Source organism: Haemaphysalis longicornis, unplaced genomic scaffold, assembly GCF_048455015.1.
Source record: "Haemaphysalis longicornis isolate Haplotype H1 unplaced genomic scaffold, Haemaphysalis longicornis Haplotype H1 scaffold_9, whole genome shotgun sequence".
Taxonomy (NCBI): domain Eukaryota; kingdom Metazoa; phylum Arthropoda; class Arachnida; order Ixodida; family Ixodidae; genus Haemaphysalis; species Haemaphysalis longicornis.
In genome coordinates, this window is record NW_027526460.1 from 140,623,720 (window position 1) to 140,645,494 (window position 21,775).

The 21,775-nt window shown below is 50.1% G+C and overlaps 1 protein-coding gene across 2 annotated transcripts in view; it reads left to right on the top strand.

The window, feature by feature from the left end:
* The first annotated feature begins 16,740 nt into the window (after nt 1-16,740).
* Nucleotides 16,741-21,775, top strand: part of LOC144152601 (NADP-dependent malic enzyme-like) — a 173,418-nt gene continuing 168,383 nt past the window's right edge. Inside the window, exon 1 of one of the 2 annotated variants that reach the window (XM_077683917.1) lies at nt 16,741-16,914. In XM_077683917.1, the coding sequence (XP_077540043.1) occupies nt 16,862-16,914 (53 nt within the window). In that variant the 5' untranslated portion in view covers nt 16,741-16,861. The remainder of the gene's footprint in view (nt 16,915-21,775) is intronic. The other variant, XM_077683918.1, reaches the window with a different exon arrangement.

A 21,775-nucleotide genomic window follows, 5' to 3' on the forward strand; every position in this document is an offset into this window, starting at 1 on the left:
ACATCTGCTTTGTTAGGGTCCTACACGCTTGCTGCAAAACAAGCAGCTTATGAGCGAACGGCGCCTACCGTAATCAGCGGTATCGGAGCGCTCGTGCCAGGCTGCAATAACAGCTAGCCTTTTGCGGCACACGTGGCCCGGCCACACGGCTCCCAGAGCCTAAACTCCCGGAGTCGACAAAACAAAAGAAAAACTCGGACCCAAATTGCAGCTTCCGTACTCACCCACTTAGGCCTGACACAACGCACAACGGCGCGGGCTCCCTAGCCTCGCTTGGATGCAAACTCGGAAACCCTCGTTTCCATAAACAAAAACGTCACGACAAAAATTCGGAGACCACGCGTTAACTGGCAGCGATGTCCTGCCATATACACGATTGCTGCAAACTCGGCGCTTTACAAATTAAAAACGCCGCCGCAATAAATAATTCGCCAAGGAAAGTTCGCCTCTGCTAATAACTCGCTCCAATCAGTTAGGCCTGAAGTCTGTTGTCTGTGCTCGGATCGTCCGACGCCAGAACAAAGGATGCTGCCGTGCCTCCTGCTCGTCTCCGCAAACAAGGCCTCACGTTGGGGCGCCAGATGGGGGGTTCTGTTATTTCCCACCCCGCAGCCATCCGCGCTCAGCAAACATGCCTTGCGAGCGCCGGCTGCGGACGGGTCCGTTGTTTGTGGAGACAGACAAAGGCATGAGGCGGCGAGGGCAAAACACCAATGGCAGCATTTATTGCAAAGTGCGAATCAAATACACTGCATACAGACTGACCGTAGGCCATAACGGTAACACTGTGAGCGAGGCATTAAACAACGCTAGAGATCAAGATGGTTCTACTCACCGATGGCATGCCGGAGCAGCGAGGCGTCGCGCGTGCGAGCGCGGGTGCAGTCTCCCAGCTCGTCCGGACGCGTCCTTTGTGGCGCGTTCCCCAGGTCAGGACCAGCGCGCCGAAACGTCCGCGCGCTACCGGATCCCCAAGACAAGAGAGCGTCCTCACGTTATCCGACAACCCACCAGACCTGGCCTTTTGGTAGCGCTAGTATCAAGGAAGAACTGGTTCTTGGGTAAGGCAGAAGGGAAAAGGGTCAACGCCTCCACCAGGACGACAACAAACCGTCCGGTCGCTGTCGCCTTCCCGTATGGTTCCCGTCGCGTGAGCGAGGCGCGTTGTGCACGCCGGCCGCGATGGGAAGCTAGCCAGAAAGGGGTTCGCGTGAAAGTCGCGATCCCCACAGCGGCCATCGTGGACACTGGAAAGGGTTAAAGGCCAACTGCACTCAAAATTTCGACTTCTTGAAAACCCTATTTCCGTATAGTCTGCTTAAAAAGAAAGCAACATGCAAAATACAACAGCTGAAATACGCACGTGGACGCCGCAAGCGGCCAGCGAAAATCGCCGATTTTGAAACCGAAACCGAGGAGAGCGCGGCCATTGCAGTGACGTTGCAGCCGTCCAGCGAGCGGCCGGACGGTCACCAGTTCGGGAGAATGTCTGCGCGCAAGCTCTACACACGCACGGGGCAGCAGAGCTCGACCGGTTCTCCAGCTGCGTGGCTGGCCAGAGGAAGAAGCCCCCGTCGGCTGGAACGTCACAGGCGCGTCATGGCTGTTTACGCGATCCGCCGGCAGGTGCAGAGTGGTCTGCGGCGGAGCTTTTTTAAATGCTTCTGGCTGATTAACGAGGCGTTTCAAGGGGCTACCACTTGTGTCACAGCTTATTTGGGGGTACTTACTACGCATTAAAAATAAATTTGGCGTATGTGAAATTTGAGTGCAGTTGGCCTTTAATTGCTGCCGGTGGGGGTGACGCATGCATGCTTCAGCTCACTCTATGGTGCCTCGCGATGCGCTTATGTCGATGACGTACGCCGACGAGTGTAGCTCAACCAACCGTTACGCGTCGCCGTTGCACATTCATCCCAATGAGCCAAAAGTGCCAAGCCCAAGCATGGCAGCTGTCATCCGAGGCCAATTCGACTGAGCTTGGCAATATATATCCATTCCTTCATTTCAGAGGCGGCTCGTCTCAGCCGTGCTAAAATGATTCCGATCAGGCTTTCTCGTTCCTCTTTTTTCCCCCTTCTCTCTTAAATCTACGTACTAAACTCTTTCTTCGGCTGAACTGTTTTGCCTTATCTGGTTATTTTTAATGAAAAAAAATTACCCAATCTTCCTGAGTGGGCATGAGCCAGTTTATTGGCCAACACCACCACCATCTCGGCCGCCATTATTGGCTGGTGTTTGGGAAAGGTGACAAGCCGAAAATTGGCCAAGTTCTATAAAGCCCATATTAGACAATGCTCGGCAAACAAGTTGGCTTGATAATGCCTATGCGTGGGCACCATGCTATTTTCATGCACAATTCTGGCTTTCTGGCCACTCCTTACGGCTATGAGTTGCCTCGCGGTCCCGTTTCTGCTTTATACATGCCATTATACAGAAAATTATTTAATGCGCGCTCACTAAATAATTTTCTGTACAATGTCATGTTTAAAACATAAATCAGGCCGCGAGGCAGCTCATAATTAGACCCTGGCCATAATGATATCCTAAACAAAATTTTCAATAATTTAAGGTGAAAGCGTTCTTCAAGTTTCTGCGCGTAGGCTATAATGTTTCTATAGTAACTTGGAAAACATATATTCCTCAAGTCATATATTCCTCAAGCCGCTTGCCCTGGGACAGGGCAAGGGGCGTCGCACTTTGAGATCTCAGTCACACTCGAAGTCCCGAGGAAGGCGGCGGAGCACCCAAGGCGAAGAGGCCCGTCATCGGCGCAGGTGAGCTGGGAACAGATGCTCTTTACTAAAGCTCGTTCCCCATCACCTCTTGGTGCTGAGCTTAAACAAATCCAGGCTGCGAACACGTGAATAATGGAAGAGAATGCACAGCTTAAAGCGGAAATAACCAGTCTGAGAGAAGAACTACATGCCCTTCGCAATAAAATCAGGCAGCAGGCACAACCGCAATTAACTCCAGAGAAACGCAGAAAGACAGAACGGTCACCACCAAACGCGGTCGAGCCCCAGCCATCACCGCTCACACCCGCACCGCAACTCGCAGAAATCTCACAACAGCTTGCAACTATTCTGAACTACAGGCAACAAACTCAAATCCGCTTTGAAAAGCTTGAAGCTCACATTCAAACTCACCCCGCTCGCCTAGCGCGGCGTGACATGAAGCCCTATAGCAGACCTACTTCCCCCAAGAGGATCATCCGACCGAAGATGGCAGTGCACAAGAATAAACAAACCCTCAATCACAAAACCACCATATGGCAATGGAATTGCCACGGATTCAAAAACAAGTGCGGCTCACTCTGTCAATTTGTAGCGGCGTCTACCTCACCCCCGGATGTCATACCACCTCAATAGACCAATTAACACCCTCGCCTTCACGGCTACGTGACGTACGGAGAAGACACTGGTCATAGACTTCCCACGTTGGTGAGCAAATGACCCACTGCTATCCAACACGCTCGGCCAACAAGCAGAGAAGTTGGGAATCCTGGTGGAGCTCAACCCACGCGCCACAGAACCGATACATAGCCTCTTCCTTTTAAACATGTATTGCAGACCCAAATGTAAAGCCGCAAGCCTCCACGATGTGATCACTCAGGCCATCCGCAAAGCGGGAAGTCATCCTCTTCTCATAACGGACGATTTCAACGCAGCCCACAAGCTCTGGGGCTATACGTACTCTAATACACGTGGTAATGCTTTGCATGCCATCATCAAAAACCACGACCTAACTCTCCTGACTTATCCCGCCTCCCATACGCGCATGGGCAACGGCGCCACCAAGGACACTTCACCAGATTTGGCTATCATTGGTCACATCCTTCATGCGGAATGGGCGCACCTCGGAGAATACTTAGGAATTCTATCTGCCCCCATTCCCAGTAACCAGACAAAAATTGAAATAAAGAGAGTTGACAAAGTATATATTTTAAACCTAAAACTCGTAGTAAAAGCGAATGCTTCTTGGCTTCTGAAATGCTCATCTAGAGAAATTTCCAGCATGCAGTTGTCCCAGAGGCTGTCTTGAGGGACAAACAGGTATACGTGCAGACGTCCCTTCCGAATATCAGGGGCGGTCATTTTCTTTCACGATTTAAACCATTCTTGCTGCACAATATTTTGAAATAGCTTTTTAGTGCCAATCCGAATATTGTTTAATTTCTGGGGCTTCTTCCCAAACCTTCTTTCACCAGGCTCCGCCTGTGGTCTTGCAAGCGTCATTTGTTTAAGGTTTGTTCCTAGACCCACGAAAATTTACCTGAATGAAGCGACTAGACGTCTTGCATTTGTTGCTATTAAACAGCCCTATTTTTGTTGGCTACCCTTCAAGTCAGCGACGTCTGCACAATTTAGTCGGCATAGCGGGCTCCAGAGATTTCCGAATAACTCTGGCTGCTAAGCTCCGAATGCCTCTGGTGAACAGGAGCCCAATTCTCTAAAAAAGGGGCTTCGTTATGAAACGACGGGGTAACGCCATGCAAATGCATGTGTTTTAGGGTAGAGGAGCCGCTGTGAGCTTGTTTGAGGACGTGAATATCCGTGCAGAAAGGCACTGTGGCAAGGGCGCGAAGAGACAAGCGAAATAACGGGCGGCACTGTGCAGCTTTGCGCCCTTGCCACAGTGCTTTTCTGCAGGGATATTCACGTCCTGAAACAAGCTCACAGCGGCGCCTCTACCCTAAGACACATGCATTTGCATGGCGTTACCCCTTCGTTTCATAACGAAGCCCCTTTTTAGAGAATTGGGCTCCTGATTAGCGTCGTCGTGTCGTTTTCTGACAAGGCCTGAGAGGCTGAGACTCTCTCTCTCGCTCTGAGCTACATTGCTCTTGCAAGCATCCATTCGCTTTGTATCGACTGTACGATGTGGTACGCTCTCGTTGCCGCGTATCAGCTAGCCTTCATTCTCTCCATATACAGCTCTGGTTTGGCGCATTACACACCGTGCAGAACTGCAGCCGCAAGTAGCTGTTGGCAACTTCTTTCTCGGCTGCTAACGGTGTTTTCGTGCTCACGAGCGACACATCACGGTGCTCTTTCCTGTTCGGGTTTTTATCGATGCCTAAGGTTGCCACCTTTCCCCCAAAAGAAAACCGGCCCTTCCGAGGGGGAGAGAAGGGGGGAGGGGGTATAGAGAAGGTTGAATTTGTGTTGGAAAACAGATTCCACGTGTTCTTTTTTTTTGCATTTTCCTAGCGAGAAATCAGCATAAAATTTGTGCAGAAAGTGACTAAGACTATCTAAAAAGGAAGTGTGAACGTGATTTTCTGGAAACGCGCGACGTGTTTTCTTTGCTCACGTGTCCTTGCGCAGCTTGTCGGCACATATTTATCGTTGTAGTTGCTGAATTGATTCTATATGAAATGCCAAAACGATCATAATCGTGGCCCGATGGCCAAAAAACCGGCAAATGACTGCCGGTTTTAGGTATGGACCGGCAACCGGCCCACTGTCTAAAAAAACCGTCGAGTCGGTCAAAAACCGGCCAGGTGGCAACCCTATCGATGCCTATTCACTGAAAAAGCCGGTGTTCGTGTATTCGTGATTCGCACCCCAGTGGACGTTGGTCGTTTTCTAAACCTAGCTCATGTAGGTATTATGGTTTCGTTTTCATAAATACCACACGCCTTCTTATTTTGCTGCTTACTTTCCTTATATATTGCCGTTTGCTTATAAATAACTACACATCCTGAATTATCTTGTGACTTCATTTCGCATCGCATGTTGTGCATTATGCATGCGTGTATTGACATTTCGAAGCTAACGCAGTCAGTATCTGCGAAAAGTTTTAGATGCGACGCTGAGAGGAGCATCTCTTGCAGGCGGCCCTGTCCTTCCTGCGTCGTCGTTGTCCGCGTCCGCACAGCTGCGTCTCTCCTCCGCTCACCCCCTCTCCTCTCGCCGTGATAGCGCGTCCTCTCCCCAACATCTGTGGCGCGCGCAGTGCGGCGCGCTCTCTCACTCCGCCGGTGGGCTGCGCTGCGCGCGGCACAAGCGCGCTGTGCGCATGTGCAGCGCCCTCTCTCTCCGCGGTCTCCTCTCCTTCGAGCGCGCTGCGCATATAAGCGGAGTGCCGCGCTCCGGCCGGTCTCTCAGTCGACGGTCGTCCGCGCTACGCTCTCTCTCTCTCTCTCTCTCTCTCTCTCTCTCTCTCTCTCTCTCTCTCTCTCTCTCTCTCGCATTACCCGACGATTGCTCACGCAATTCGAGTAATCGACCCAACGGAAACGCACAATGAAACCCCCTTCAGCGTCGCATCACACCAGGGTTCCCGCGAGGGGAGGTGGGCGTAATTTTTTTTTTGTACATTGTTACCTATATAAATGAAAGATTGCAAATAGGCCGAGACCAATTATTCGCTGCTGTCGCGCGACCAGAACGACACAAATCGGTTTTGGTAGCTCCAGTCGCAAGTGTGAATTAACCTTAGTATGGTAACATTAGAATACATTAATACTGATATTATTAAAAAATAATACTAGCTTTATTAAGGTTAATTGTTTTGTTTACGTGAGGGGGTGACACATTTTCTGGGCCCCGCGGGTGCAAGTTTGCCCAGCAACGTCACATGGGTGCATGATTTTTTATTATGCACATCACCCATTTATTTACCACAAGAAACATGGCTGAAAATGTTAAGAATATAATGTAATTTTCTTCAATAAAAACATAAACGAAAGGGAGAGAAAGAGAGGATAAACAGCTTTAATGAGAGCAAAACACAAACACAATAGAAAACAAACAGTAATTAAGTAATCAATGCTTACAAAAGATGCTTGAAAAGTGAAAGCCTTCAGGTAAATGTAATTAACAAGAGCATTTTCCTGGTAACGCACCGACCTGACTTGACTAAGATCTGTAGTTCGACTGCAGTATTGTAGGATTGTCGAGCACAGAAGACATAACCCTTTGCTGCATCCGCCGCTTCGCCAAAGGAAACACCTATACCTTATTTGTAGCGCATGTAATACGCTGAAAAAGCTTTCACTACTGTGCTAAGCGCAAGGTGGTTACTTTACACAGTGCCTAACACCCTCGTTAATATGCACCTGTGAAAATGTTGAACCTAACCTTCCAGTTTGCTATCACTCGCTGTAAATAAAACGCAGTGCACATATTGCAATTTGTGTTTTAGTGTCATGATTTAGAACACCAGCACTGCGTTCGCTCAGGAAGGTCAGAACGGCGTTTCAGTGAAACTATGCTTCATACTATGGCAGCTAGACCTGAATAGGAAAAAAAAAGTGTTTCTAAAAACTGACAATGACAAAAGTGTTTCTAAAAGACGTCTCTACAGCCTGATGAGCGCCTTTCCGTCACCCGCATCGACCTTTTCAGTCCCCTGCCCCTATGTCAAGGCTACCGCTACTTACTGACCTGTGTGGACCGATTCTTTTTTTCTTTAATGCATGGAAATGTTAGAAAACTTCAAAAGACGAGACACTTAACACACAATTTAAGCACTAACAGACAGTCGAACAAAGATCAAAACTCAGGCAAGCAAACGCACGCATCCAAAAGAGGCAGCCACTCTGGTGGATCACTCTGCGCAGCATAAACGCTCCGCACCAACGCCGCCTGTTCCCGAAAAATGCACTTGGTCGGCCTAGGGGGTTCCGCATGCCGATCAGTCATACGGCACTTCCACAAGCTAAACAATCCTAGGAGGACGAAAACGTCATATGGCACCCGATTAACATCTTCAAATGGCAGGAAGCGAATGGTGTACGGGGTGATGTCCCGAGAGCTACATAAGACACATCGGTACCCGACGTCTCTGCACCCACGGTAGTACCATTATTCGCGTCGACCTGTGGATGCCTACCGATTGCCTGCGCGCACACATCTTCTTTAAAGGGCTCAATAAAAGTTGAATTCTCTCTCTCTCTCTCTCTCTCTCTCTCTCTCTCTCTCTCTCTCTCTCTCTCTCTCTCTCTCTCTCTCTCTCTCTCTCTCTCTCTCTCTCTCTCTCTCTCTTCGCGAGCACGCCTTTCCTGGTCAATCCCTGGTCTGGCACCACCACCACCACCATCGACATCGTCCGCGGACGGCAGTCGATGATGATGATGACCTAAAAGTTTTTGGCACGTACCCACAAGGGTGATTGGCGTGGGCTATCTCGATTCTGGAAATTCGTGAGGACCTCAAAATACTAATTTCTTTAAGGAAAGACAGAGGCCGTAAAATGAAACTTCGTTTTGATAAAAACCCGAATTACCCATAATAAGTACACTTCAGCCGTTTAAGCGACCTGAAGCAGAAAGAAAAGCTTGAATGCAATTATATATATCCATTTTCGCATACCCCAAATTTGTTGCGTCAACGGATAATAGTATAAGTATGACCGATAAAGCCCCACTTATAAAGTCGAGTCGACCTTTTTCGCCGAGCTCCTTCAACTTTCTCGGCACGGCTCACTTAGACGCCACCCGTTCCGATTCACTTTAATCATTTGAAGAGTTCCAACATCTAAAGTTAGGGTGGAATGTTCATTTTTGTGGCTCTAGGCAATGCAAGGTGACCTTCACCGAGCTGCGCTGCAGGGTTCCAAGGCATAATTTCTATCTGTTCAGATCAGAACTTTCACCTACAGAACTATGTGTGCGGTGTCAGGTCCCCGAAACAATCGAACATTTTTTTCTCGACTGTCGCCGTTTCTCAACAGCTAGACAACTGTTTTTGAAGGACCCGATTGAGCGGTTGGAGTTGACTTCATCGATAACACTTATATTATCTTTTGGCGCATCAAAGCTGGTGTTTGCAAAAAGGGATATATATAATAAGTCGTTTGAATTGCTAAAGGGTGCTGACTAATGGGTAATTCGGGTTTCATTCACAACTAAGTTTCCTTTTACAGCCTCTTCCCGGAAATAAGCATTTTTAAGTCCCCACGTATTTAACCGGTTTAGCCCTGGCCAATCCCCCCTCGTGGGTACGTGCCAAAATATTTGAGGACATCATCATCATCATCATCATCATCATCATCATCACTTGCGTACTGCGGCGTACCGGGCACAAACAAATGAGCTCTTTGAGCGCTTTCGCAGGAAACTTAATGCCGCACTCAGTACACGACTGCCCAACCCAGTGGGCCCTCCACACTTCTGGCCATACGATCCGCCTTCAAGACCGACCTCACATGTTCTGCCGCTGAACTCGTTTAGGGCACCCAGCTTCGCCTACCAGCGGACCTTCTCCAGGTGCCGTCTCAGACAGCTCCCGCCCAACGAGAACCCCAAGCAGCTTGCTTCCGGACCTTGAACACGCAACACGTTTGTTCGTCCCATGCGGCGCCCATGCGGTTGCACTGCATTGACTCTTTCCGGTTGGTTGGGTGACACTTGCCGAGGTACGTCGCTGACATAAACGCATCCCGAGGCACCATTGTCCTATAGAGTGAGCTTAAGCGTGCATGTCACCCCCGCCGGCGGCAATAACCCTATACGACCACACAGAAGCGCAACCACCATGTACGCTGGGCACCCGTTGATCAGAGGTGCGCAGCAGCTGCTCTCTTGTTTTCAGTCGAAAAGACAGCCCTTCTGTCCGTGGCCAATGCTTGGGGCCGTCATAGACTGGAGGTATCCCCGATCGCGCTGCAACTCTCCGGCCAGCCTGTGCGCACTGCCACCTCTCTTCGCGTACTGGGATTGGAGATTTCATCGTCAGGGTCAGCTGCCTTGTGGCTTTGATCTGCCCGCCAACAAGCAGGTCAAATGCTACATCTTATCCGACGCATTTCACAAAGACTGACTTTATACGCACGACGTCGTGTGGTCTGGCGGAAGCCACTATACGCACGACATGAGTGACGCGCCAACGCGGCAGCCAAAGCAACCGGCGCCGCGCTGGAGTCCAAGCGGCTCTATCAACTCTATCGCCCTTCTCCGTCGCACCACGGGTACCATACCACGGGTCGCGAAGCCGATGGTTCAAATGACAGCCGTATAACGCTCCTCGAAATGGGTTTTCGTTTAGCTTTCGCACTCCGTATCGCAATAAAAAAAAAAAGCACAGCTGATGTTATGGATGCAAAGCAAGACATAGAACCGGATAATGCATTTATTTCACCTACGATTGCAGCTATGCGACTTATTTAACATGCTCTGTCTGTGCCACATTACGTCCTTGACAGACCGACCATATTCCCAATTACCGATGGGAAATTTGGGGTTCTTAAATAACGTTCAGCTCCCTAAAAATAACCTAGGTTATAATTTTCACGTATTTCTTATCTCGGCTTACAATCTGCATAGTCAATGCAGTTCGGGTTGCGATCGCATCGAACCCACACCGGATGGCGGTGCTCTTATCCAGCCTCCGAATTAATACTGCGGGGTGGAAGCACCTGTCTATATTTAGAATTAACACGTATATGCATGATTACGTTGACCGATAGCCTAAACGATGCGGCAAATTGTTCTACTCATGCGCGTTAAGAAAGTTACAGGTTCAAGTTCAGTTGCAACAAATTATTAAGAAACGAAGTCAGATGTACCCCCATTTCATTTTATTCTTAAACGGATTTCAGTGGCCACATGCAAGCCAATTTTCACCATTCGAAATGAATACCCACGACATATCATTTCAAGCACATCCACATGTGTGGAGCAATGATAACAGCTTTCATGTTTGCTTTGGGCATTAGCCATTTACGTACACTAAAAGTTAGAAACCAAATGTGCACTGAACGTTCCAAGAACTGCTTGGTTTATGTATACGTCGATCGTGAAGGAACTTCCTTCATGTGCGAAGGGTTCGCGAGCCTGACCCCCCTCGACGAAATGACGCCGACACGAAAGAAACAGAAAGAGCCAGTTTAAAACGGCATGCGTAGAAGTATCAGCATAACAGTCATGCGAGCAACCGTGACACTCAACAACAAACTGCACCGATCGTTCCGAAAATAATAGGGCGCTTTAATTAACACTCACGGCGATTTCCGAGTCTATTGTCCGATTCTGTTATCGTGATGTCCGAGTCTGTTGTCGCGTTTGTGTACTTCAGTTTCTTTTGCAGTCGTTTAAGTCGTACACTTAGCCGCGAATGGACGACGTCCACTGTTTTTGTAGCTGCAATTCTCAAAGGCGGGATCGAAATCGCTAAAGCAACTAAATCGTGCCCCAACTTCGAATGCCATGCCGCCTCCGTCGAAGCCGACGAGGGGCTTGGGGAACCCGCCAACCCGTATGATGAGGGCGCTTTCAGTTTTCAGCAACTGCCGCGTTGGCGCCATAGTCGCGTCGTGCGTATAATGGCTTCAGCCAGACCACACGACGTCGTGCGTATAAAGTCAGTCTTTCAGAAAAGTCTGGAGGCTCCTGCTTCAAAATGGCCCGACTCTTGGTGCGGTCAATACTTCAGCCTCGACTTGTCTATCAGGCTCAATTCCAGCATCTGACCCAAGCGGAGTGGGCCCGACTTGAAGCAATTGATTAATAGAGCTGCAATGCGGACGATCACTTGCCTCCCTCAAATAACGCCCATACCATCTCTTCAGAAGCTAAACTTAACACCTGTGGGCCTGCTCTCTACGGCATGCCAAGGAATGAGGCACACTGCGGTTGCGTGAAAGAACTCTTTACTTACATCCTCGTCCGGGCATACACACGCACACACCAAAACACTCTGCGTCCCGACCCCCAGTCCCGCGCTTCTCTCACTCCACCGCCTGCTCCTACACGTCCACTCGCGCCATCCCTCGGGCCCCGACGTCCCCAAGTCTCGCGGCCCGGTGGCCGCACGGAAGGCGAGGAGGGCGAGGGAAGGGAGCCCATGGCTCCGGGCTCCGGGTGACACCCCCTAGGCCAGAAGGTGTCGTGCCAAGGCGCTCCCCACACACCCTAGATGAGCTTGTACATCAGGCCGCTCCGTCCGCCAGCGCAAACTTAATTTTGTTGCGGAGGCAGCGGCGTTGGCGATCTACATGGGCCGTCATACCCGCTTACCAGCCCACCCTGAAACCAGGCCGCCCTGGATACCATCAAGTGACCGACAATCGGCCGCTAACTTGACTCCACAGTTGGCTGACCGGAAACGCAGACGCGCAGTCCGCGGGCGCATCATTACCAGCGGCTGTGAACCACCCCAGGTAATTGTAGAGGCATTTGTGGACGCGGGGGCCCAAGACGGCGTTTTAACTACAGCGATCGAATGTCCCTCTCATTCAGAAGCGAACCAAAACTGCACTTATGAAACACTCCGCTGCAAGCGCTACTACCGGCACTTCAAGCCCCTGGGAGTTTTACTGTACCAATGTACACGGTACAGTAAAGTTTTACTGTACCAGTGCACGGGCTCAACGGCGGCCATATGGGATTTGCACCGTGTAGCCTTCAACTCGTCTGTTTCAAAGGATTAGAGAGTTTTAGCATAGCTGGTACCGTCCGCTCACGCTGGAGAGCAAACTCGTTACGGTGGGGGGGATTAGTTCCGCGCGGCCTGCCTTCGCCATGCCCACTCTTTCCCTCCGCTGAGGGGCAACCTCCTCGCACTCCCCGTGCGCGCATGCGCAGTCAGGCCCCGCTAACCCGCCGCCGTAGCGTGAGCCTCGGCTAGCCGCTATGCTAAAATTCATAAACTACGGGATACGTACCCTGACCTCTCCGACTGTCGTGGATCCGGCGTAATACTATCACCGCTCATATTGAGGCGTATAGTTTCTGTCACCTTACGTCGGTTTCACGACCGCTGCCCTTGCTGACAACTGACCCACACGAACAATTTGTCCAACTAAAGGAAGATCGATCTGCGTCGCGCCACACGCGCGCTCATCCTACCGTGTGGAACAGACCTTCCCAGTGGGCTCGCTCGCTGGGAGGAGGTCCTGCTGCGTAGACTTCGAGTTGGGGTGGCCCTCTCTCTTGCGGTAACCCGGGCGTTGCCACCACGATACCATGCCCCGTTTACCAACACCTGCCCCTTCTGTACGGCTCCTGCCGAAGACGCCGACACCAACCACCTGCTATGGATGTGCCCTTCACTGAGTGCAGCGAGATCCCGACACCTTCGCGGCACAGGCCTGCATCCTGGGAGACCCCCGATCTCCAACGATGGCTGTGGGGTCCCCACCACCGCTGTCTTCTGGACTTCATCCGGGAAACGGGTGCAAACTTGTACCTCTAGGACTTTATGCCAAAGAGCATACTATCGCAATTAAAAAAAAAGCTCCTGTCCAGGGTATGTGTGCGTGGGTAGAAGGGGGGGGGGGGTTCCGTGGAATCAAGCCACAGTGTAAGCGGCACCAGCGTGACGTAAAACAACGAGCGCGCTCACCCAGTGGGAGGCTCTCGCGCCCCTGGCATCAGCAGAGTGAGACCCCATTTCGTTCGGAATAGGCCTGCTTGAACACCGCGGTCTCCAGCCTCTCCATCGACGCCTCCGGGGCGTGCGCTCTACAGAGCGGTTCACGGTCGCGGAACGTGAGCTGAAGACGAAGACGTGTTCGGAGGAAGGCCTGGACGGCGCCCAAACGGTGGAACCCGCGCGGCGCAAGCAGGAGGAGGCCCCGCCGGCCTGGCTGTCCAATTCCGTGCAGGGCCTGGGTATTCACGTGGACGAGTTTGAGAGCGATATTGAGTCACTCGCCTTGGGCCTAAAGAAGAACATCCACCCCCATCGGGTGGCTGAGCTCAAGGCACTGCTGTCCCGCCACCAGTTCCACATTGCACAGCGCGCATGCTGGACAGCGGCACCGCCGACGTCTGTAATTAAGATCAACATCAAGGAGGACGACCAGTACCACATCGACTCCTGCCAGGACCCAGAGTTCGAGGAGAACGCTTTTCCATACGTGACCTGGGCCTGCAGGACACTGCGAGCTTCGTGACGAAGGCCGGCGTGTGCCCCAACGGTGGCACGTGAAAAACGGCACTGTGGACGCCGCCGCCAGAAACAGCCCCACCGGCACGGAAGGAGACAGGCCTGCGGCGTCCACAAGTCCTACTCCGCCACTGCCCACCCCTTTCACCAGTCATGGGAGGCTCGTCGAGGGCACGCAAGAGGCGCGGAGTGCTGTAAAATCTACACTCGACACCACGGTGATTGTCAAAATCAAGCCTGTGGTGCATATGACTGCTTGGAACGAAGGTACCGTTTCGGTGGCGGCTAACCCTAAGGTCACTGCCGACCTTCCTCCGAAGTCCACGGCGACGTACACCTGCAGTGGAACCACACAAAATTGGGGAAACCTCCCGCGGAAGCCCTCGACCGTTCAGCAGGAGGAAAAAAGCACCGCCTTTACACACTGGGTCGCCGCAGCTGGAGCATGGTGGAGCAGGAGGGAACAACGGAAGCTCGGCGCTAACGTATGCGGATGCCATCGTCTGTAGTTCGCCAGCCACCCCCGAAGACTGGCCCAGCTTGCAGGCATTCAAGCTTCAAAACTGGTGATTCGACGCCGCAATCGAAGTCGTTAGCGCAGCAGGCGGTTTCAAACCCGAGGCTTGGTCATCTGCGCCCATCGTCGAAACGCCAGGTCACTTCGGATGAAAAGAGCGCGTTCGGGTACACGAACGGCGAAGGAAGGAGGACTGCAGCTGCCTTCTGCAGCCACGAGCTCAGAGGCGCGCTGGGCGCCTTTAACAGGGGTGACAGGCAAAAGACCCGCCCCCCTTTTTTTCAGAGTGCCACAACCGACGTCCATGCACGTGCCCCTTCTGGGAAACTGAGCCCCCGACGCCCCGCCCAAGATAGTTCTCAGCCGCCATCCGCACGGCTTGCCTTACTGCGCGGCACCGCGGATTTCTTCGAGAAAGTCTCCATGGAAAGCCTGTTTCTTGCATTTAACCGCATGGAAGGATCCAAGGCACAGTACCCGGCAGCCAAGGCGTCGAAGTCATATTGCTTCCACATCAAAAACAAGACTTGGTATATCCAAGGCACGAGGACTCCAGAACGATCGCGGACAAGGGACACAGTTAGATCTACTTCGATTTTGAGAACTGGTGCTGGAGGCGCGTGGACAGTTTCACCTTTGGGTCTAGGTACTTGAAATGCAGGGACGTGGACTAGTGGTGCGCAAAGCCTTCGCTTCGGCCCTCGCGCTCTCGCCTAGCTGTCTTGTTTGCGGTTTCGGTATATTGCGCGTCCACTCCGCGCTGTGTTATGTAAGCCTTCCAATAAAATCCAGTTGCGTCGGTACAGGGTTTTGTGAAAACCCGTCATTCTGGCCACTACACCTTTGTGGGTATATGCGATGTGCCCCAGCCTACTGGAGGTTTAGGAGCCATTTTGTTGCTACAGACGCCTGAGGTAGGACACTGACCTTTTCACTGATTGGGCCATTTATTGCTCTCGCATGAAAAGGACAATTTCTAATGTGAGACTCGGCAAGTAAGTCGCTGCATGCTTGTTGGGAGGTGGGGTGGGGGCAGTGCAGGTTTCGTAGGGTTGCAGGATCGTGCTTCCAAGCTTCGCCATCCTGCTGCGTGATGAAGCTGCTAATGCAATAGCTTTCCACGGACTATCCACTTGGATTCTGTTTCGCCTAGTTTGTTTAGCTTGAACTGTCATAAACCATACTTGGTTGATTTGTTGGAGGCAAGATCACACTGTCGCGTACCCACTCTGGGAGACTGGTCAAGTCAGACTAGGATCCCATTGTGAAATAAGGTTTAGAATTAAAACTAAGTGAACATCGAAGTGAGAACATTTTGGGGAAAGCAATGCTAACAATTTTGAGAAAGAAAAAATGAAAAAAAAATATTGACTAACAATAGTTCTTCAACGTTAGGGGAAATTCTGTGGGTTATAAGTTTTTCTGACAGGGTAAACGACCTGTCCCGGAAACAAAACAGGTGAGGTCGTGACGAACATCCGCGTGGCAAAAACCGAGCCGCAATTGATTAAAATCTAGGAACCGACAGAAATCCGAGGCGCCGGAGGGGAACCTCCAGGTCCCGATTTAATTCTGAGGGAGGAAAGCAGCCGGCAATGCAGCAGGAAATGGTCAGGGATCGGTGGGCTGCCACCGTTGGTTTGTTTAGCTTAAGCTCCTATTAACCCTGCCTCATGTCATGTATGGACCTGGAAGAAAGGTGCACGGAGTAGCCAATGATGTCATGTAGCAAACATGAATGGAGCGTCATTGCCAAAGATCGCATGCTTGAAGAAAATACTGTGTAGGTACATATGTGCGAGCCTTCGTAGTAGCCCTATCTGCCCTAATACACACGTACTTACACGCGCACTGCATGCATGCGCGCACCATGTACAGCTCTTCCGGAAATAGCGTGATCCGCCCTCGTAAGGAATACACTTTCGTGGCCGCTAACTGTCAATATGAAAAAAAGAAACGATAAAAGAAATAACCTTCATTTGGTTCACGCTAGCTGCATTCTGAGGGATCTCGGTAAGTACAGAATTTTGGAACTCGGTAGACTGTTCCTTTCGGGCGTTTGCACGCCATGCACTAGTGTCATGCGGGAAAAACAACGCGCGTTTATGCGGAGGCACAGCACTTGTCACATAAGAACCAACATGGGCAAAGAACACATTAGCGTGCATCAACTAACAAACGCTTTTTTGCACATTGCCTTTTATTCCTCATGAATGACGAAAAAAGTTCATTAACGCAAGTTGACCTACGAGTGACTAAAGGGCCAAGTGCTTGACAAAACTGCGGACTTGAATCGGCGCGGTAGCTAGTGCCATCTGTTATTCACAATGCGAAAAGACCGTAGTTTCGGAAACCATTTTCTCTCGCGCTGTTTGTTTGGTTATTTGTCTCGGCAAGTGCTTTATTCCTGGCCCGAAAGAGGTAGCCGAGGACTAACTGAAAGCGTGAGCCTACCGTGCCTCGGCGTGCTGCTTGATCCTGTACGAGCCCCACAGCCGGCTACGAGATGAGCACTCTCCTGCGCGGTCTTCGCGGCGGAGCCTTCGGGGCAATGTTGAGGTACGGAATCGCATGCACGTTTTTATTTAAAAAAAAGAAAGCGCCATGCCTCGCTGCCGTCGGAGACGCAGCAATGCCGATTCATCAACGCGAACGGCGTCCGTTGTTGAATGAGTGCCGAACGCTGCGAAGCGGCCGGCGACTGGTCGAGCGGGCGATACGAGTCCGCTCCCCAATCACGACGGGGGAAGGCGTTTGTCGGTGCCCGCGGCCAGCGGAGAGCGTGGTCGGACGGGTTCTGCTTATCTCCGCTTTTGGGAGAAGCCAACGCTGCCAACGCCGGCTCGACTCGGTCGCCAAAGGGCACTGGAAAAGGGAAGAGGGAAAGGATAAGCGCCGCTGCCGCCGGCCGGCTATCCGCAGTTGCCTTGGTTGCCTCACGACTGCCGTTTCACCACGGCGATCGCTCGTCGGCTGTTGGTAGCTGAACAAGGCGAAACCGCGAGCGAAAAGCTATCGCACTGCGATACCTGGGCCTTTCGGTATGGGCATTTTGCCTTTCCAGCACACCTCAGCCCTCCTGGGTGGAAATAAAGTATTGTTATTGTTACTTTGTGCAAGCGCGAAGTTCAGGGACGAATGCCAAACGCGGCGCGTTCATGCAGAAACAAACGGAGGCGCTACTAATTGGCTGCGTGAACGAATTGGCTCGAACGAGCGAAGCAATCAGACGCACACGCACAAAACGGTAACAGCGATGATTTTCCGTAATCTCGTGCGTGACGCGTCCTAATGAGGATTTGCACGTCTGTTAACTGAGAATGCTACCATCTGCCTGTTCATAAATCGAGTAGTGAGATTAGAAGTGCTGATTGGCGCGCTTATCAAAAAGTTTGAGCTCTGAAGGTGGGCTACATCAAGCTCGCACGAAAAATACTGTTGAGGCACGCAGATTTTTTTTTTTTTTGCTCCATTTACGCGGCAAGGTGCCAAGTGTGCGCTGAATCTGTCTGTATTGCCATACAGAAATTTTGGTTTTGACAGCACGACTGTCTGGTTATCAGCTAGTTAGTGTATAGCACTACTGTCTGGTTATCAGCTAGTTAGTGTAGTAATTGTTGCTCGCATTGTGGTACGCAGTTGTCTACTAGGTAAGTGGGCATGACAATGAGTGTTAGAGCAGCTCCAGGCGCACTACAGTGTTCCAGAACGTTCATTGTCGAGTGAGCACCCCTTTTAAAACAATTCTTATATGTGCATACAGAATTTCGCTCCTCTGCACTTTGACCTCAGTGGTTATGGGGCTTGCCCGCTATAATAAGTCTCCTACTGACAGTTTATAGTCGATAGTTTGCAGTCAGTTTAGTCAGTTTATAGTCTATTACAGGCAGTGACACTGGTGTCTATCGGAACAATTTTGAGTGCTGATAAGGTGATACGAGTTCTTTATGGCTCTGCCACATCTGTTGGTTGCATGCACTTGGCTCCCGAATTAAGGTGCTGTGGCGTGTCAGCTCCTCTTTCCACCAGGCGATGAGTTCACTCATTTCATATTTATGCCACACGTGGGCAATAACACTGACACCCATGTCTGTCGTATGCAAATGTTCTGTGGGGCCAATGTGGAATGGCCTTGTAGACGGCTTGGTAAATTGCCTTTACTCGACGTACTAGCTAATGGGAGTTACAATTCAGGTTTATCCTGCACTCTATGTTTTATTTCCACGAGAAGTCTGTAATATTGAGCCTATCGGCTACTTTGTATTTGATTACTGGAGCAAACTGCACAGCAGGCAACAATAACAGGGACTGCAATAAGCATAATTTGGCGGGGAGATTATGCAGAGTAACGTTGAACACAGATAAGGGAAACAATGAGCAGTTTTGTGACCCAACTTACCACGAATGGGATTCCACTCCCACGTAGAATAGCTCCTGTTCAAAGGGAGTTGAGTGCAGCAACACCTTTTGCTAACAACTTGGGAGTGTGATTTATGGGCAATGCTCTCTCGCTTGTGGACCTCAGTGGTGCCAAAATGCGGAAACAATGCATTCTTGCTATCGAGCATGAGCTCTGTGCACTTCTCGGAAGAATCGCAGTGAAGTGTGATACGATCATGTGGAAATGGCGGAAAGGAGGAGTCTCTCTGTGAGAACATTTTACATCGTGCTGTATGCAGGCTTGTTGAGCAAAGCTTTGCTATGACATTTGGTTTGTTGGGGCAAACCAATAATTTGACACACATTGTGAGCCGAAAAATGATGTAATAGAGCCACATTTTAATAAAGAAGAAGCAACTGGTCAACTGTGCGCATCCTTGTCTCCATCAACTTTTGATTTCACGCGCTGGCCCCACAAAACCCCATGTATTTGCACGAACAATGAATAAAAGCGAGTACCCTACTCTCCTTTGCCTTCTTCCTCAAGATAAGAAAAAAGAGAGAAAGTCTACCACCAAGGATAGTTGATGCATTTTCAGGCTTGTTTGTATGCACTCAGGGAATGCTCTTGTGCAGAAGATGAACGAATAAAAAGAATCGTTTTTCAAAATGAAGGAGTTTCAGGAGCTTTTGATAATGCTAAGTGACTCAGTTGTCCCCTCCTTATCTTGTATCATTTGAGGACAAGGTACCACTGTTGACGTCCTGACCTTTGCCAGAAATTTCCATGCTCTCACTGTTGTGTGCATGGATGCACGAGCCTGTGTTCCTTAAATCAGAGCATAGACTCTGAGCTGTAGTGCACAATCACCTGACCTTTTGACGGCTGAACTCTGTTGGCTAACTCGGGAGTACAAACTCAAGAACGCAGGCTTTTTCGTGTGGTGATCATTACTTTCACGTTGGATCTCAAATTTCTTGCGTTTAGGCATTTAATCTCAGATGTGGTGCACCTTTACTCCGACTTCATTGCCTGGCCTCCAGAATATATTCGTGACACAATGCAGCAATTCTGAACGAAAAGTCTCGGATGAATGCCCTTCATGGGCACACTCAGGCACTTGAACCTGGTCCTGGGGATGAAAATGGGACAAGTCTCGGACGTTTCCCGCAAAGTTCTCACCGAGCCTGCTCGCATGAACTCAAGGATATTCCTAGTCATTAACTGCTTGGCAATAACCAAAGGTTATTGCGTCATAATTTGTTTGGGTGTTCTTGTTGGTTCTGCTTGTAAAGGGGATGCACTGCTGCGTTTGTAGATTTATGTCTTGATTCAGAAACACCTTACAGCATTGGGTAAGGCGCGCTATGCACCTAAGCTCAGTCCTATGATGTCGGAATGTATGAGCATCACTTTTTTTTAAGTGGTGAAAGCATGTGTGCGAGTGGGTACATCGATGTCGCTGCCAATGGTAATTGGTGAATCGGCCATGATCTTCTCACAGCTGCTTTCACTGGCCAATTCCCCTGAGTGGCCATGTAAGCATTGTGGGATCGTTGTTGATGTTGCAATGGAACTGTAACTTGTGGATTGGTGGTGGTGCTCCACCTCGCAATGGTGATGTCTTAATGACGGTGACAATTCGTCACAATGCACATATGTACAAATCTCTTGTTTGTTGAACTACACCCTGTTGTAGCTCAAGGAAGCACACGTCACTGCGAGCATGACGTTGATTTTGAAGCGAGATGAAAGCAGGATAGCCCCTACTACGAAGAACTTGCGCTGGCGAACGCTGCTGACGCGTACAATGTGGCAGGTTTAATGCCCCACTGTTGCGGATGTACCTGAGGTTAGTACCTAAGTACAAAGAGTACCACTCATCAGAGTTTGGTGACAGTAAGCAACCCAGATGGAAGTCAGTCAAGGGCCCTACGATTCCGGTGTGCCCAGAAATAACTGTTGTCCCTCTCAGATATTGACAAGTTCTTCTAGGTTAGTGCCATCACTGTCGCCATATGCCTCCTCAGCTGCTGTCTCCTTGAATATAAACAACTCTTATTGCCCTGTCAGTACAAGCAGTCTGTTCCTTCAGTACGACAACACAGCATTCCACAAAAAAGAAGCCAAGGTTAAACCGCGCTTTTCAAGGCAACTCCCATATTTACGCGTTCGTTTAGGATCCCTCTGTCGCTTGTACTAGACTAGCTCAAAATTTCAGCATGAGCCCGACGTTAAACTTGCCTAGCGTGTCTGCAGCAATTGAATAAAGCTTTAAAGGGCCTATAAAGACAAAATACAAAATAAAGACTATCCAGTTTGAAAAAAACTAGCCTCCGCTTACTAAGCTCCAAGAGAGAAATTTTTTTAAACTGAAGAAATGCAAGAGATGTTGAAGGACTTTCAAATTTCGTGCTATAGTGACGTAATACGGGCAAGGGTGACATCATATGGGCCAGCACTAAAGGCATGGTTATCAATGTGTAAAATGCACGCTATCGTTCAAGTGATACGACCCAACTGAACTAGAGGCCCCACTGCGATCGCCCAGGCTTAAGTAGGCAACTGCCAACTGCGCTAACAACATTATGCAAACTCAGAGAGAGATTGCCGGAAACTGGCTTGAAAGTTGCCGCTGCTTCGCCCATCTTGGTTATTTGCTTGAAGGTTGCGATTGCTATATCCTTGTAATGGGGATGAAGCAGTCCTTTTTTCAATGAGCTGATTTTGAACTCTGTATTTATGACCACTTTAAGAGATGACCCCGTACATTCTCTTAAATTTTAAATAGTCCCACATTTCCTCATAAGCCCACCTTTTGGATGCCTCCCAAATTATGAAGGATGGGCTGTGATGTCCAGGCCATGAATCGCGCTGAAATGTGCTGAAGCTGCAGAAACAAGGTGGTCTAGCTGTTGCACATCTTGTTTAAGCTCCCTTTAATTGTGGGTAGTGTGAGAACAGTAGAAAAACAAAAAAACTTCTTGGCAAGCAAAAATAACGCCATTTTTACAAGTTGCTCAAGCACGGGGAACATAC